Raw genomic sequence first — 17,116 nt, forward strand, 5'->3', positions numbered from 1 at the left:
AATAAAAGGGAGAAAAAGTAGAAAGAATGAAAAAAAAAAAAGTAGAAAGAATGAATTAGTGAAAGAAAGGGAGGGAGGGAGGAGGGAAGGAAGGAAGGAAAGAAAGGAGATAAAGTAAAATAAAGTAAGATAAAATATAATAAAATTGTTAAAATAAAAAAATATTAAGAGGAAAAAAAAGGAAAAAAATTTTTTTAAAAAGCAAAAAAACCCCAAAACGGATGGATAGAACCCTAGGACAAATGGTGGAAGCAAAGGTGTACAGACAAAATCTCACACAGAAGCATACACATACACACTCACAAAAAGAGGAAGAGGGGAGAAAATCATAAATCTTGCTGTCATAGTCCACCTCCTCAATTTGGGATGATTTGTTGTCTATTCATGTATTCCACAGATGCAGGGTACATCAAGTTGATTGTGGAGTTTTAATCCGCTGCTTCTGCGGCTGCTGGGAGAGATTTCCCTTTCTCTTCTTTGTTCTCACAGCTCCCAGGGACTCAGCTTTGGATTTGGCCCCGCCTGTGCGTGTAGGTCACCGGACGGCATCTGTTCTTTGCTCAGACAGGACGGGGTTAAAGGAGCCGCTGATTCGGGGGCTCTGGCTCACTCAGGCCGGGGGAGGGAGGGGCACGGAGTGCGGGGCGGGCCTGCGGCGGCAGAGGCCAGAGTTACGTTGCACCAGGCTGAGGCCCGCCGTGCGTTCTCCCGGGGGAGTTGTCCCTGGATCCCGGGACCCTGGCAGTGGCGGGCTGCACAGGCTCCCTGGAAGGGAGGTGTGGATAGTGACCTGTGCTCGCACACAGGCTTCTTGGTGGCGGCAGCAGCAGCCTTAGCGTCTCATGCCCGTCTCTGGGGTCTGCGCGTTTAGCTGCGGCTCGCGCCCGTCTCTAGAGCTCTTTTAAGCAGCGCTCTTAATCCCCTCTCCTCATGCACCAGGAAACAAAGAGGGAAGAAAATGTCTCTTGCCTCTTCGGCAGTTCCAGACTTTTCCCCGGACTCCCTCTCAGCTAGACGTGGCGCACTAACCCCCTGCAGCCTGTGTTCACGCCGCCAACCCCAGTCCTCTCCCGGCGCTCTGACCAAAACCCGAGCCTCAACTCCCAGACCCGGCCGCCCCGGCGGGTGAGCAGACAAGCCTCTCGGGCTGGTGAGTGCCAGTCGGCACAGATCCTCTGTGCAGGAATTTCTCCGCTTTGCCCTCCGCACCCCTGTGGCTGCGCCCTCTTCCGCGGCTCCGAAGCTTCCCCCTTCGCCACCCACAGTCTCCACTCGCGAAGGGGCTTCCTAGTGTGTGGAAACCTTTCCTCCTTCCCTCCCACTGGCGCAGGTCCCATCCCTATTCTTTTGTCTTTGTTTATTCTTTTTTCTTTTGCCCTACCCAGGTACGTGGGGGGTTTCTTGCCTTTTGGGAGGTCTGAGGTCTTCTGCCAGCATTCAGTAGGTGTTCTGTAGGAGTTGTTCCACATGTAGATGTCTGGTTATCTATTTTAAATAGAGTAGTGTGTATATGTCAATCCCAATTTATCCCTATCCCCACCTTTCCCCTTTAGTAACCATAAGTTTGTTTTCCATGTCTGAGTCTGTTTCTGTTTTATGCGTAAGTTCATTTGTATCGTCATTTCCACTTCCAAATAAGTGATATCATATATTTGTTGTTGTCTGACTTACTTTTGTCTGACTTACTACCTAGGAGTTCACTGACTAGAGAAAACAAGATCCTTGCATTGAAGCCTAAATTCTATTGCTGGTGGGGAAGAGGGGGTGGGGAGGTAGATAACATGCCAATGAGTAAATATAAAATAATTCTGTTAGTGATAAGTATAAAAAAAGAGAGGAGAAAAATATATTTGAGAAAACATCAGTGTGCTAGGGGTTAGGAGTGCAGGGATGCAGGCTGCTCCTGTTTTGTAGCGTGGTCGGGGAAGGCATCGCTGTTAAGGTGCCAGGTGACCAGCAGTGTGATGAAAGTCAAGGAGAGGTTCCTGTCCTTGCCGGAGAAGGATGGTCCAGGTGATGGCTCCGAGGAGCGTGCTTGGCGTATTCAAAAGGAACAGCCGGGAGCCAATGTAGTTGCATCCTTGGGTGTGCTGTTCCTCCCAACAGCTGCGGGGTGTCTCAGTGCTTCCCAGGAAACCACTGCGGGGTTCCTGGAGTCCTTCTCCTGGAGAGTAGCCTCGGGTCTTTGCACTCTCCCGAGCCCAGTCGACTTTCAGCCCCTCTACAGGGGCCCCTCCAGCAGGAAATCTTCTTTTGCACGCCATGGGGCACGTCCGCAGTCTGACTTACTTACTTAGTATGATAATCTCTAAGTCCATCCATGTTGCTACAGATGGCATTATTTCATTCTTTTATGGCAGAGTACCATTCCATTGTGCATATCACATCATCTTTATTCATTCCTCTGTCAATGGACGTTTAGGTTGTTTCCATGTCTTGGCTATTGTAAACAGCACTGCAATGAACATTGGGGAGCATCTACCCTTCCGAACCATGGTTTTCTCCTGAAATATGCCCGGGAGTGGGATTGCTGGATCATATGGTAGCTCTGTTTTTAGTTTTTTTAAGGAACCTCCATACTGTTTTCCTTAGTGGCTGTACCAATTTACATTCCCACCAACAGTGTTGGAGGGTTCCCTTTTCTCCACACTCTCTCCAATATTTATTGTTTGTAGACTTTTTGATGATGATAAATCTGACTGGTGTGAGGTGATATCTCATTGTAGTTTCGATTTGCATTTCTCTAATAATTGGCAATGTTGAACATCTTTTCTTGTGCCTGTTGGCCATCTGTATGTCTTCTTTGGAGAAATGTCTCTTTAGGTTTTCTGACCATTTTTTGATTGGGTTATTTTTCTCACATTGAGCTGCATGAGCTTTTTGTAAAATTTGAAGGTTAATCCCTTGTTGTTTGCATCATTTGCAAATATTTTCTCTCATTCTGTGGGCTGTATTTTCGCTTTGTTTATGGTTTCCTTTGCTGCACAAAAGCTTTTGAGTTTAATTAGGTCCCATTTGTTTATTTTTGTTTTTATTTCCATTGCTCTAGGAGATGGCTCAAAAAAGGTTTTGCTCCGATTCATGTCAAAGGGTGTTCTGCCTTTGTTTTCCTCTGAGAGTTTTATAGTATCCAGTCTTACATTTAGGTCTGTAATCCATTTTGAGTTTATTTTTGTGTATGGTGTTAGAGAATGTTCTAATTTCATTGTTTTACATTTAGCTGTCCAGTTTTCCCAGCACCATTTATTGAAGAGACTGTATTTTCTTCATTGTATAGTCTTGCCTCCTTTGTCATAGATTAATTGACCATAGGTTTATTTCTGGGCTTTCCTGTTCCATTGATCGATATCTCTGTTTTTGTGCCAGTATCACACTGTTTTAATTACTGTAGCTTTGTAGTATAGTCTGGGGTCAGGGAGCCTGATTCCTCCAGTGTCATTATTGTTTCTTAAGATTGCTTTGCCTATTCGGGGTCCATACAAATTAAAATTTTTTTTGTTCTAGTTCTGTGAAAAATGCCATTGGTAATTTGATAGGGATTGCATTGAATCTGTAGCATGCTTGTGATAGTATAGTCATTTTGACAATATCGATTCTTCCAATCCAAGAACATGGTATATATTTCCATCTGTTTGTTTCAGCTTCAATTTCTTTCATCAGCATCACATTGTTTTTGGAGTACCGGTCTTTTGCCTCCTTAGGTAGGTTTACCTAGGTATTTTATTCTTTTTGATGCAATGATAAATGGGATTGCTTCTTTAATTTCTCTTTCTGATCTTTTGTTGTTAGTGTATAGAAGTACAACAGATTTCTGTGTATTAATTTTGTATCCTGCAACTTTACTGAATTCATTGATGAGCTCTAGTAGTTTTCTTTTAGGATTTTCTATGTATAGTATCATGTCATCTGCAAACAGTGACAGTTTTACTTCTTTTCCAATTTGAATTCATTTTATTTCTTCTTCTTCTCTGATTGCCATGGCTAGGACTTCCAAAACTATGTTGAATAAAAGTGGCGAGAGTGGACATCCTTGTCTTGTTCCTGATCTTAGAGGAAATGCTTTCAGGTTTTCACCATTGAGTATGATGTTGGCTGTAGTTTTGTCATATATGGCCTTTATTATGTTGAGTTAAGTTCCCTCTGTGCCCACTTACTGGAGAGTTTTCATCATAAATGGGTATTGAATTTTGTCAGAAGCTTTTTCTGCATCTATTGAGATGATCGTACAGTTTTTACTCTTCAGTTTGTTAATGTGGTATATCACAGTGATTGATTTGCGGATATCAAAAAATCCTTGCATCCCTGGGATATACCTTGCATCCCTGAGATATACCACGATCCTTGCATCGTGGTATATGATCCTTTTAGTGTATTGTTGGATTCAGTTTGCTAGTATTTTGTTGAGGGTTTCTGTGTCTGTGTTCATCAGTGATATTGGCCTGTAATTTTCTTTTTTTGTGGTATCTGTGTCTGGTTTTGGTATAAAGGTGATGGTGGCCTCGTAGAATGAGTTTGGGAGTGTTCCTTCCTCTGCAATTTTTTGAAAGAGTTTCAGAAGGATAGGTGTTAACTCTTCTCAAAATGTTTGATAGAATTCACCTGTGAAGCCATTTGGTCCTGGACTTTGGTTTGTTGGGAGTTTTTTAATCACCGTTTCAATTTCAGTACTTGTGATTGGTCTGTTCATATTTTTCATTTCTTCATGGTTTACTCTTAGGAGATTGTATCTTTCTAAAATTTGTCCATTTCTTCTAGGTTGTCCATTTTATTGGCATATAGTTGCTTGTAGTAGTCTCTTATGATCCTTTGTATTTCTTTGGTGTCAGTTGTAACTTCTTCATATCTAATTTTATTGATTTGAGCCTGCTCCCTTTTTTTCTTGATGAGTCTGGCTAAAGGTTTATCAATTTTGCTTATCTTTTCAAAGAACCAGCATTTAGTTTCATTGATCTTTTCTATCACTTTCTTTGTCTCAATTTCATTTATTTCTGCTGTAATCTTTATGATGATTTCTTTCCTTCTAATGACTCTGGGTTTTGTTTGTTCTTCTTTCTCTAATTGCTTTAGGTGTAAGGTTAGGTTATTTATTGGGGATTTTTCTTGTTTCCTGAGGTAAGATTGTATTGCTATAAACTTCCCTCTTAGAACTGCTTTTGCTGCATCCCATAGATTTTGGATCATCATACTTTCATTTTCATTTGTCTCTAGGTATTTTTGGATTTCCTCTTTGATCTCGTCAGTGATTCATTGGTTTAGTAGCATATTGTTTAACCTCCACATGTTTGTGTTTTTTACAGTTTTTTTCTTGTAGTTTATTTCTATTCTCATCGCGTTATGGTCAGAAAAGATGCTTGATATGATTTCAGTTTTCTTAAATTTACCGAGGTTTACTTTGTAGCCTAGCATGTGATCAGTCCTGGAGAATGTTCCATGTGCACTTGAAACGAATGTGTGTTCTGCTTTTGGACAGGATGCTCTATAAATATCAGTTAAGTCCATCTGATCTAATGTGTCGTCTAAGGCCCATGTCTCCTTATTGATTTTCTGTCTGGATGATCTGTCCATTGATGAAAGTGGTGTGTTAAAGCCCCCCCCCCCCATTATTGTGTTACTGTTGATTTCTCCTTTTATGGCTGTTAGTATTTGCCTTATATATTGAGGTGCTTCTGTGTTGGGTGCATATATATTTACAATTGTTATATCTTCTTCTTGGATTGATCCCTTGATCATTATGTAGTATCCTTCTTTATCTCTTGTAACAGTCTTTATTTTAAAGTCTGTTTTGTCTGATCTGAGTATTGCTAATCTAGCTGTCTTTTGATTTCCATTTGCATGGAATACCTTTTTCCATTTACTCACTTTCAGCCTGTATGTATCCCTAGATCTTAAGTGGGTCTGTTGTAGACAGCATATACATGGGTCTTGTTTTTGTATCCATTTCAGCCAGTCTGTGTCTTTTGTTTGGAGCATTTAATCTGTTTATGTTTAAGGTAATTACCCCCACCTCCGATACCAGCAGGTAGGTCTGGCCCAGGCTCTTATGAGGTCACTGCTTTTTACCCTGGGTCCTGGTGTGCACGAGACCTTGTGTGTGTCCTCCAAGAGTGGAGTTTCTGTTACCCCAGTCCTGTGGAGCTCCTGTGATCAAACCCTGCTGGCCTTCAAAGCCAGATGCTCTGGGAGTTCCTCCTCCTGATGCCAGACCTGCAGGCTGGGGAGCCCGACGTGGGGCTCAGAACTTTCACTCCTATAGGAGAACCTCTGAGATATAATTATTTTCCAGTTTGTGGTATGGGATTTCCAGTGGGTATGGGATTTGATTTTATCACAGTTGTGCCCCTCCTACCATCTTGTTGTGGCTTCTTCTTTGTCTTTGGATGTAGGATATCTTTTTTGGTAAGTTCCAGCAGTTTTTTGTCGATGGTTGTTCAGCAGTTAGTTGTAATTTTGGTGTTTTCGTGAGAGGGTGAGCTCACGTCCTTCTACCCAGCCATCTTGTTACTGCCCCCATCCACAGTGACTTCATCTTAGGTTGTTTATCCCAGCCCTTTCCTCTGACCTTGGGTGCAGAATGAGCAGCAAGTCAAATACAAGAAAGTTCAAAGGAAAAAGCACGTTAATATGTTCTTTCAAAGTGATATTAGTGTACATTGACCTTTCCATGTTCCCTTGGAGCCTTCTACCCTTGGGCCCTCCACAAATGGTTCCCGTAGAAAACAGTGGCATCCCCACTTCTGTGTCTTGGGCCCAGACACACTGAGCAGTACTTGTCAAAGTGAGTTCTTTGGTCAGATAGTCTGAGTCAGAATTGCTTAGGGAGTATGTTAAAGTGCAGGTGCCTGGGCTGTCTCCAGACCTGCTAAATCACTCTGGGCAGTGATACTTAGAATCGGCACTTTTAAAAGGTCTCTTCCCACTGCCCCCTGGCCTAGGAGTGTTATACACACTAATTTATTTAAGGCAGCTTTATTGATACATAATTAAAATACTGTAAAGTTCACACCTTTAATGTGTACAGTTCAGTGGTTTTTAGTATATTTTCAGGGTTATGCACCTATTACCATCATCTAATTTTAGAATATTTTCATCATCTCAGTAAGAAACCTTGTAAATAGACTTTTCTCCAGAGAAGATATATAAATGGCCAATAAGCACATGAAAAGATGCTTAACATCATTAGTCCTTAAGGAAATGCAAATCAAAACCATAATGAGATACCACTTCACACCCACTAGGAGGGATAAAATGAAAGACAGACAATAACAAGTGTTGGCAGAGATGTGGAGAAATTGGAGCCCTCATACACTGCTGGTAGGATTGTAAAGTGGTGCAGCAACTTTGGAAAACAGTACAGGAGTTCCTCAAAATGTTAAACATAGAGTTACCACATGTCCTAGGAATTCCACTCCAAGAGAATCAAAGACATATGCCTGCACAAAAACATGTACAGTGATGTTCACAGCAGTATTATTTATGATAGCCAAAATCCAATGGATGAATGGGTACACAAAATTTAATTTATTCATAGAAGCAAAAATGAACAGGTAGGACTACATAAAACTCAAAGCTTATGCACAGCAAAAGAAACAACAAAATGAAAAGGCAGCCTACAGAATTGGAGAAAAATTTTGCAAACCATATATCAGGTAGGGTGTTATTATCCAAAACATATAAAGAACTCATACAAGCAATAACAAAAAACCCAACAATCTGGTTAAAAAATGGGCGGGGGGCTTCCCTGGTGGTGCAGTGGTTGGGGGTCTGCCTGCCGATGCAGGGGACATGGGTTCGTGCCCCGGTCCGGGAGTATCCCACATGCCACGGAGCGGCTGGGCCCGTGAGCCATGGCCACTGGGCCTGCACGTCCAGAGCCTGTGCTCTGCTACGGGAGAGGCCACAACAGTGAGAGGCCCGCGTATCACACACACACACAAAAAAAAACTTTAAAAAATGGGCGGAAGAACTAAATAGACATTTTTCCAAAGAGGACATCAAAATGGCCAAGAGGCAAGATGCTTAACTAAAATGCTAAGTGAAACAAGCCAGACATAAAAGGTCACATGTTGTATGATTTCATTTATATGAAATAGTCTAAAATGGGCAAATCTGTGGAGACAAAGTAGATTAGTCATTTCCAGGGGATGTGGGGAGGCGGGATATGACTGCTAATAGGTATAAAGCTTCTTTTTGGGGTGATGGTAATAGTTTGGACTTAGGTAGTGGTGATGGTTTTACAACTCTGAATTATACTAACAACGACATTTGTATTTTAAAATGGTGAATTCTGTAGTATGTGAATTATATCATTATTGATATAATATTTTATTGTTATAAAAACTTTTGTACCCATTATATACACACAAACATTTGCGGAAGAAAAAGTAACCTAATGTTTTAAATTTAGGACTGAAAGTCAAAAACGTTTGGGGGACTTTGACTCAAATGACTCAGCCCTGCTCTCTTGTGAAAAACTAAGCCAGTTTAAGTGACTTGGTACCAAAAGGTACTCTATAAAGAACACCCAGTACCTCTTCCAACCCCTTCTTTTATGGAAGAGGATACTGAGGTAGGGGAGGAGCAGGTGACTTGGCCGGGACCACAGGGTCGCACTGCACGTCCAGGAGGCCCCATGGAGCTGTCCTTGCCCATCTCTCTCCGACCTCCCCCTCCACCCCTGCCCCCTAAGTAATTAGTTGAGCCTCTTGTCAGCTGTGCTGAAAATCGTAACTAAGGGCTGTTATTCATAACCCATGACATGCGGAGAAGCATTGAGGATGCACCAGATGAGGACACTGAGGGGTGGAGAAAGATGCCTCTTTACGTGTCTGGACAAGGTCAGCTCTTCTTTTGGGGATGAGAATGGTTAGCATTTGTGTATCCCAGGTTGGCTGTAAGACAACAAACAAGAAAAGGAGGCAGTTCCTGGTTTTTTGGCCATGGTTGCAAGGTCATTGAGGACATTGAACGTTAAGACACTCTTACTAATAACAGAGGAATGTTGGCCGAATGGGAGCGATGACCTGCCCAGGGCTCTTTACCCCTTTTCTTCAGTGGAGTTTTAAATTCTCGACGGATGAGCACAGCTCTCCCCAAAACCCAGAACACTTGCCTTTCCAGATCAGTGCAGTCCCCTAAAAGCATGTTTTGAAATGACTAAGAAGACACTTTGACAGTCACCTTATTGTTACTTCGTAATAAGTTTAAAAAATACTACAATCAAACCTTACAGTGTTGTATTCCATGAAAACCTAAAATCAGATAAAACACAGCCAGCAGTTGGCTTCTGAATGCCTAGAAGTCTGGCCAGAGGGCTGTGCACGTCTGTTCCATCATCTGATTAATTTCACATAACATGACTCTGAGTTTCCTATGATTGAATTTTTTTTTTTTTTTTGGACCCCATCTGTAGCTTTATCAAAGTTGTACCGTGTTGAGTAGCTCTGCAGAAATAGCAATGACCCCTTTCTTTAGCACAAAGCCTTTTATAGCCAGCTCTGGCCTCTTTCAAGCTGCATTAATATTTAAACATAGTTTTTAGAATAGTTAGAATTACAAAGCACTTTGCTCTTTTTTTTTTTTTTTTACTTAATATTATTTGGTGTGTATTTTTGCATAAAGCTGCGTTATTTTTCATGTTGATCCTTTTTAATGGCTATGTAATCAATGAATTGAGCTCTTACGATATAGTAAATCAGACCCCTAAAAGGACACATTTAGCTTGATTCCAGGGTTTTCGTCCATCGCTGAAACCAACAGCAACAAAAGCTCCTGTAATCAACATCCCTGTACCTACAGTGAGTGTTCTTACGAATTATTTTTCAAAGTCTATTCCATGAACTATCTGCATCAGAATCACTGGGGGTGGGAAAGGGGAGGCGGGTCTAAAATGTATTGATAGATTCTCAGGCCTGGTCACACACCCACCAATTTGGACTCTGGGAGGATGGAATCTGAAAATCCACATTAGTAAATCTCCTAAGGGACTTTCATGCTGACTAGAATTTGAGACTAACTCAAAAGGTAAACTTCTTAGAAGAGGCTGCTAGGTAGTTCATTTTAATGACCACTGATGGAGTGCTTACTAGGTGCTAGCAGGCACTGGATACAGCATTTAATCCTCAAACAATACTGTTACTTTTTCTACTTCAGCAGGTTTAACAGGAGTGTCAGACTGAGTAACGTTGCCAAGTTTAGCTGGCCAGTATCTCACGGGACTCGTATCTGCGCCCTTGTTCTTAATCAGTCCACGCGTTTCTATCATAAACAGCAGTCCATCTGTGAACCTTCACTTTCTACCTAGTTTAGTCCCGTTGGAGAGAAATTAGAAAAACCTTAGATTCTGGCCTCAGACCTTCCTGTCTGGAGCCAGATGATGAGGTCAGAACAGTCTCTGTGAGAAACACCCCGTGGAATAAGAAAAGTGGAGGTAGCAGGGTTTCTTCTCATTTCCCAGGGTTCAGATGCTGTTAGGAATCTCACCTGCGCTCGGTCGGTCAGAAGCCAGCAGGTCAGATGCAGAGGTGGAGAGGGTGGCCGGCACGGGCATTTGTGCGCTAAGCGATGTGGAAGCGGAGGTCCACAGAGGTCCGTGGAGTTGTAGTCTAGGCCCTCATGGCCTTGAAATTTAATTTCTCTCTAGCCACAGGCTGGTAGCTATGAAGATCGGGGCCCAGACCCACTCAGAAAATCTGGATTGAAACGGGAAAACAAAGGTTAACTCTGGAGGGGCTGAGGGTAGACCTGTATGAGAAACAAGAACAGAGTTGCAGAGAACAAGTGGTTTTTTTCCTGGTCCTGAAGCTTTGAATCCATATGGAAAGAAGCGATGATTAGATGGGCAAGGGGTGCGGGGGTGTTTTGAGGAGAGAAAGCGAAGTCTGGCTGAGAAGCTAAGGATGCAGGGCCACAGCCAGAGGCTTGTGGGGAACCCTGCCAGGGGGAAGGCACAGGGAGCTCCTGGCTTTTGGTGAAAAGTGTTTTGAAACCATTTAGAACAGTATAGAGTAGGGGTCAGCAAACCTTTTCAGCAAAGAGCCATAGAGTAAATATTTTAAAGCTCTGCTGGCCGCGTGGTCTCTGCTTAGATAGTACATAAATGAATGGGCGCCCATTTTCCATGCCCGTTAGGCGCAAGTCTTCAGAGGAATGACCATTGGCTTTGGAATTAGCTGGACTGGGTTTCAACTGCAGTTCTGACCTCCACTGGCTGGGGAGAGGCAGGCTGTGTAGCCTGATGGTTAAGAACTTGGGCTCTGGAAGTGGAGGGTTCAGGTCCTACTTCCACCACCCATGAGCTATGTCACCTTAGCTAAGGCCGTTCTCTTCTCTGAACTCCCGTGTCCCAGAGCTGTGGTGAGAATTATATGAGCCAAGCACCTTTACACACACACACACACACACACACTCTTAGCACAGGGGTGCCTGACATGTGGTAAGTGCACGGTAAATATTAAGTTAGTATTACTGGTCTCTGAGCAGGGGATTCCTCATCTGTTACCATCCACTAAAAGGTTTTGCCCAAAATCTATTGTAGTGAGTCATTATTTTCTTCCCAGTTGACAGAGCTGGCAGTCCACCCTCTGAGGACATTTGCACGAGCCTCCTATGGCGAGCTTTAGTAGGGATTCTGTGCTGGGATTGCAAGCCCAGTCGACAGTCCCTATAATTAGGCCGTGAGGATTAGAGAATCTTAGCATCCTGATGAGATGGGACCACCGTAACCTGCCCTGATCTGAAAGCAGTCAAACGGTTCAGCCTTCCAGCGCCCAACCCTGAACTTGGAAGTGGGACAGAGAGGCCTGATCACGGACCCTTGCCTCAAAGCCCCGTCCTTCACGCCCATAAATTCTTATGAAGCTCATTTATCTGCTTTCCCACCCCAAGGAGATGTTGAGCTGTAACAAGAAGGGAATGGTATGCGGATGGGGAGATGGGAGGTGGGTGTTAGACAAATGAGGAGAATTGTGGCCCGGACACACCATGGCGAGAGACAGCAAACACATACACAGAGCATGTCATTGTTATATAACACAACAGAGATGTATGGGGGAGTGTTAAGTCCAGGGGAAAAGTTCATTTCTCTTCATCATTCTTGTGGTTTAGATGGTGAGAGAGTGCGTATCTCATGCTGGAATTGTCCCTTTGAGTCTCTGCTGGAAGAAGGTGGCCATCATTTCAGGCTCTCATTCCAACTTCACCTCTGGACCGCTGACTCTTTCTTTGTTTTTTTCCTTCTGGGTGAGCTCAGAGGAGGACGTACAGAGATGGGCCTTGCTCTGAAATACCTTCTGCATAAAGGATTCCCCTGGGGGCAGAACTGCCTCTGTGCCCCAGGTCCCCATCGTTGTCACTGACGGGAGGTCCCAAGGGCATGTGGCCCTGCCAGCCAAGCAGCTGAAGCAAAGGGGCGTCACCTGTGTTTACTGTGGGGGTCTGCTTCCCAGTAAGAGATTTGGTCACACGGGGTCAGCCCTCTGGGTCAGCCTGGGGACGTCGCAGCCATGGGAGGAGAGGGGAGCTGGGAAAACCATCCTGATCCTTCCTGGATCCGTTTTTTTGTCACTTCACTGTATTGTTGCTGGCACAAGGGGACCGCCAAGTCTTTGGAAGTCTGAGAGTTTGCATCGTCTTTAATTTAGTCTGAATACTTGATTTCAAGTGTCAGAAACTTGACTCCAATTTATCTGGGCAGAAATGGAAGTTCATGGACTCATCCAACTGCACAGGGTGGGTCAGGAGCCAGATGCAGGAATAGGCCTTCCTAGAGGAGAGGGGGGCACAGTTCCTCAATGCTCTCAACCCTGAAAATGGAGGTGACCTCAGTGGGGCTGTTGTCATTTGTGGGTATCAAGTGAAATGACTCTTGGTCTGGGCACTGTGCCTATACATAGAAATCTCTTTATTAATTTTAGTATAGTTGTTCCTTGGTATCTGCAGGGGGTTGGTTCTAGGACCCCTGTGGATACCAAAACCCATGGATGCTTAAGTCCCTTAGTTGGCCGCCCATATCCATGGATGTGGAACCCACAGATATAGAGGACCAACTGTACATTATTTATTCTCTCAATCAATAAATATATGTTGTCTTCCTTGTGCCAGACACTATTCTAGGTTCTCAGGATGCACAGACAGCAATACAAAGTCCCTGCCCTGATGGAGCTTCTGTTCTAGGAAAGGAACTAGATTTAAAAAAAAAAAAAAAAAAAAGGAGTGAATAAATAAGTAACAGTTTCAGGTGGAAATAAATTTCAAAGGAGAAAAAGTAGGGAAGAGGTTACAGAGTGATGGGAATAGAGAGGACAGCTGTTTTAGATAGGGGCGTCTGGCAAGGCTCCTTTGAAGAGTTGGTTTTTGAACAGAAACCTGAGTGAGGAACAAGCCTTCCAAATAACAGGGAAAAGAGCAGGCAAGGCAGGCAGATGGAAAGTGCAAAGGCCCTGAGGCAGTAGCTAGCTCGGTGTGTGATAGAAACAGTGAGACAGCCAGGAGTGGCTGGAGCCCAGCAAGCAAGGGGTGAATTATAAGAAATAAGGTAGAAGAGGTGGGCAGGAGTTAGGTCTAGAGCTTTTGTGGGTTATTGTAGAGACTAAAGTTTGTAATGAGTAGTCTGGGAAGTCTTTGGGGTGGGGGGTTTGAGCAGGAAAATTACATGAATTGGCTTACATTTTTAGAAAATCACATGACTGCAAGGTAGAGAGAATAGACTGGTGGGTGAGGCAGAGGGAGAAGCAATAATAGGGGCAGTGGGGAGTCTAGTTAGGAGGCCTTTGGAGCAGCTCACACGCAAGATTATGATGGTTTGCAGTAGGGAAGCAGCTGTGACCCCGCTGAGGAGTGGCTGGATTTAGGATGCTTTTGGAAGGCAGAGCAATGGAGTGACCGGTGTATTGGACGTGGGTGTGTGAGAGAAGAATCAAAGATTTTGGCCTGAGCTCCAGTGTGAATGGTGGTGCTATTTACTGAAAAGAGAAAGAATGGGAAAGGAACAAAGGAAATTGAATTCTGTTTCAGACAAGTCAAGTTTGAGATGCGTATCAGCCATCTAAGTAGAGAAGCTGAGTAGAGAGTTGGATACGAGAGTCTGGAGCAGAGGAGAAAGGACAGGCATCGAGATTGAAACTGAGGATGGTATTTAAAGCCTAAATAAGATCACCAGGAGCTGAGTGCCGAGTGGACGAGCAAGTGCAGAAAGAGGAAGAAGATAGAAGGGGACTGAGGTTGTAGGTACCATGGGGCTGCCCCGATTGTGCTGTGTCCTGATGACGATGATGACAGCTATCACCACCATTATTGTTGTCATCGCCAGTAAGTTGGTATTAGACACAAGCTGCCTTATGGCTGGCTCTTTCTGTGTCCTCAGATATAACGAGTATAAACCCCTTGAGAGAGGAGAGTGGACGTTACTTCATGGCTCCCTGCCCACCCTCATCCCCACATAGGGCCAAATAGAGTGCCTTGCACGTAGTATTTGCCCAAAGGTTTGTCACTGAGGATAGAATCTCCCATGGGTGGAAATACTGGCCCGTTCTGGGGCTTTCTTCTCCAGCTGCTGGCTGGAGTAGCGCTTCTCAAACTATCTGTGGTGAAGGTCCAGTTTGTTTTTTTTTCTAATCCGTCATGAACAGATACTTTAAAAAAAAAAAAAAATACAATAAAAATGAGTTACTAGAAAGGTGAAATAAAAACAAAATAGAAACTCAGATATTTATTATTTGACCCAACAGACATAAAATGACTGTCAAGTTGCTGTACGATTAGTTTCTAAATGCTTGGTGTCTATCCTTATCGGATTCTGAATCAGGGTGAAACAGTTCGGGGCTCTTCACTGGCCCACAGACCATATTTTGAGCATCCCTAGTGTAGGGAAATCAAGAAGCCATTGCTCAGAAGAGGGGGCACGGCTCAGATATGAAGACCTGAGCTGCAGACACAGGAAGCCTCTGAGAAAGCCTGTTGGACTTCCAGGGCTACCTGACCCCTCCCCACTCCTGGTAAGAGGCCAGCTCACTGTTGACCAGTAGTTCTCCAAGTGTGTTCCTTGGACCAGCAGTATCAGCATCACCTGGGAGCTTGCTAGAAATGCACACACTCAGGCCCCACTGCATTGAGTCCAAAACTCTGGGGCAAAAGGAGCCTCAATCTGTGGTTTTTCTGGCCCCTCAGTGATTCTGATGCCGCCAAAGTCTGAGAACCACTGCAGTGTGAGATTAAAGACTGTTGCCTGTTCAAACTCTTTCCCCCTTTTAGTGTACATTGAGCCCCTTCTCTGATGGTTCTCAACTCTGGCTGAGCATCTGAATTACCCAGGGAGCTTTTAAGAAGGTCTGTTTGGGGGCTGGGAGAGCTAAGGGTGCGGCCCGGCAGAGCTGCCCACTCAATGCTAATGTGAGTCCGGAACTGAGGAGCCCCTCTGTGTGCCAGGCACTGTCCCAGGTGCTGGGCAAAGTGTCTGGTCTCTGTGGCTTCAGAGGAGAATGGGGAGCTTTACATTAGGAGGTTTAGAGATACATGAAGGTTTTGCTATATTGCCAAGCCGTGGTCTGTTTTGATGAATTTTTGATAGGCAGGATTCTAAATGTGTCACTGACTGCCTTGTCTTCTTAAAAACAGGTTTCTCAACATCATTTAACCCTTTCTTCATGCCCTACGGTCATCATCCCCCACAGCATTTCTGTTCTGGACACTAACAGTGCCCTCTGGTTGTAGAGCTACGCCAGCTCCTGCCTCTACACGGCCTCATGTTGCTGGCCTTTGAGTTCTTATTGCCACTGTTTATAATTCTTCAAGATTTTTTTTTCTTTTCTGTTACTAGCTGTCCCTGTTTGTTCTTCTCTTGCTGTCACCTAGAACCACTTTCCTTCATTTCCTTTCTAGTTAAAAATTTTTTTTTTCATTTTTGGCTGCGTTGGGTCTTCGTTGCTGCGCATGGGCTTTCTCTAGTTGCGATGAGCAGGGGCTGCTCTTCGTTGCGGTGCACGAGCTTCCCATTGGGTGGCTTCTCTTGTTGCACGGGCTCTAGGCGTGCAGGCTTCAGTAGTTGTGGTACTCGGGCTCAGTAGTTGTGGCGCACGGGCTTAGTTGCTCCGCGGCATGTGGGATCTTCCCGGACCAGGGCTCAAACCCGTGTCCCCTGCATTGGCAGGCAGATTCTTAACCACGGTGCCCCCAGGGAAGCCCTCTGGTTAAATTTTTCTCATCAGCTATAGGTTGCAAAACCAGACGACTAAATCTGTTAGGACCCTGTCTCAAATAAGAGCGGACGGTTTGAGTGTGAGGCTCTCCTCTGAGGAAGTTCGGGGACTGGAGCATGTGCACGTTTTGACCCATGGCTGAGCATCCTCGAGGTCCTTCTGTGCTTCACTTCTAGACCTTACCTGCATCCTAGGTGGATGAGGTTGCAGCTCTGTGGCTCCTGCAGTAGTGGGTGGCGGGGCTGTCCACAGGGAGCCCAGCGTCTAGGAGACGGGTGGATAGGAGGTGGGTGAGTGTGGGGCGATGAGCCATTGTAACTTCTCGGCCGGGGGCTCGGGGCACAGGTGGGAGGAGCTGCGCACGCTGGCCAGCGAGCCAAGGGAGCAGCACGTGCTGATGGCCGAGCAGGTGGAGGACGCCGCCCACGGCCTCTCCAGCACCCTCGGCAGCTCTGCCACGTGCACCATTGCCTCTCCGGGTGAGTAAGGCCTTTCTGTGTGGAAAGGAGTGGCCTCGCCTGTATGGAAGTGGGATGGGGGTGAGGAGGGTTCCCCAAGGCCGGAGGTCCCCCTGAGAGGGAGGGAAGAGGAATGGAGCCCAGCAGCCTCGGCCCTGGAGCCCTCTGCTCTGTTCTACCGCCCTGTGTCAGGCCCTGTGGGGTTCTAGGCTGGGAATTCCGAACTTGTCGCACGGGGTAGAGAGCCTCAGATCCGGTGGGGTCCCCTCCCCTGCTGTCAGCACAGGGAGGCCTCATCTGGGGGTGAGATCCCTGTATTCCCAGTCATCTTTGTCAGGCTCCATCCAGGAGCTAGAGTGAAGTACGTTGTAAAAAAAAAAAAAAAAAAAAAAAAAAAAAAAAAAAAAAAAAAAAAAAAAAAAAAAAAAAAAAAAAAAAAAACAACAAAAAAAACAAAAAAAAAATTAA

At 44.7% G+C, this 17,116-nt stretch overlaps 1 protein-coding gene across 1 annotated transcript in view; it reads left to right on the forward strand.

Moving 5' to 3' along the window:
• VWA2 (von Willebrand factor A domain containing 2) overlaps nucleotides 1-17,116 on the forward strand; it is a 56,302-nt gene that overhangs the window by 23,636 nt on the left and 15,550 nt on the right. Inside the window, 5 exon segments of the mRNA XM_024755943.1 lie at nucleotides 12,248-12,302; nucleotides 12,304-12,414; nucleotides 12,416-12,442; nucleotides 13,271-13,272; nucleotides 16,536-16,669. Coding sequence (XP_024611711.1) covers nucleotides 12,248-12,302; nucleotides 12,304-12,414; nucleotides 12,416-12,442; nucleotides 13,271-13,272; nucleotides 16,536-16,669 — 329 coding nt within the window.

The sequence above is a fragment of the Neophocaena asiaeorientalis genome, unplaced genomic scaffold, assembly GCF_003031525.2.
Source record: "Neophocaena asiaeorientalis asiaeorientalis breed wild unplaced genomic scaffold, Neophocaena_asiaeorientalis_V1.1 scaffold85, whole genome shotgun sequence".
NCBI classification, from domain to species: Eukaryota; Metazoa; Chordata; class Mammalia; order Artiodactyla; family Phocoenidae; genus Neophocaena; species Neophocaena asiaeorientalis.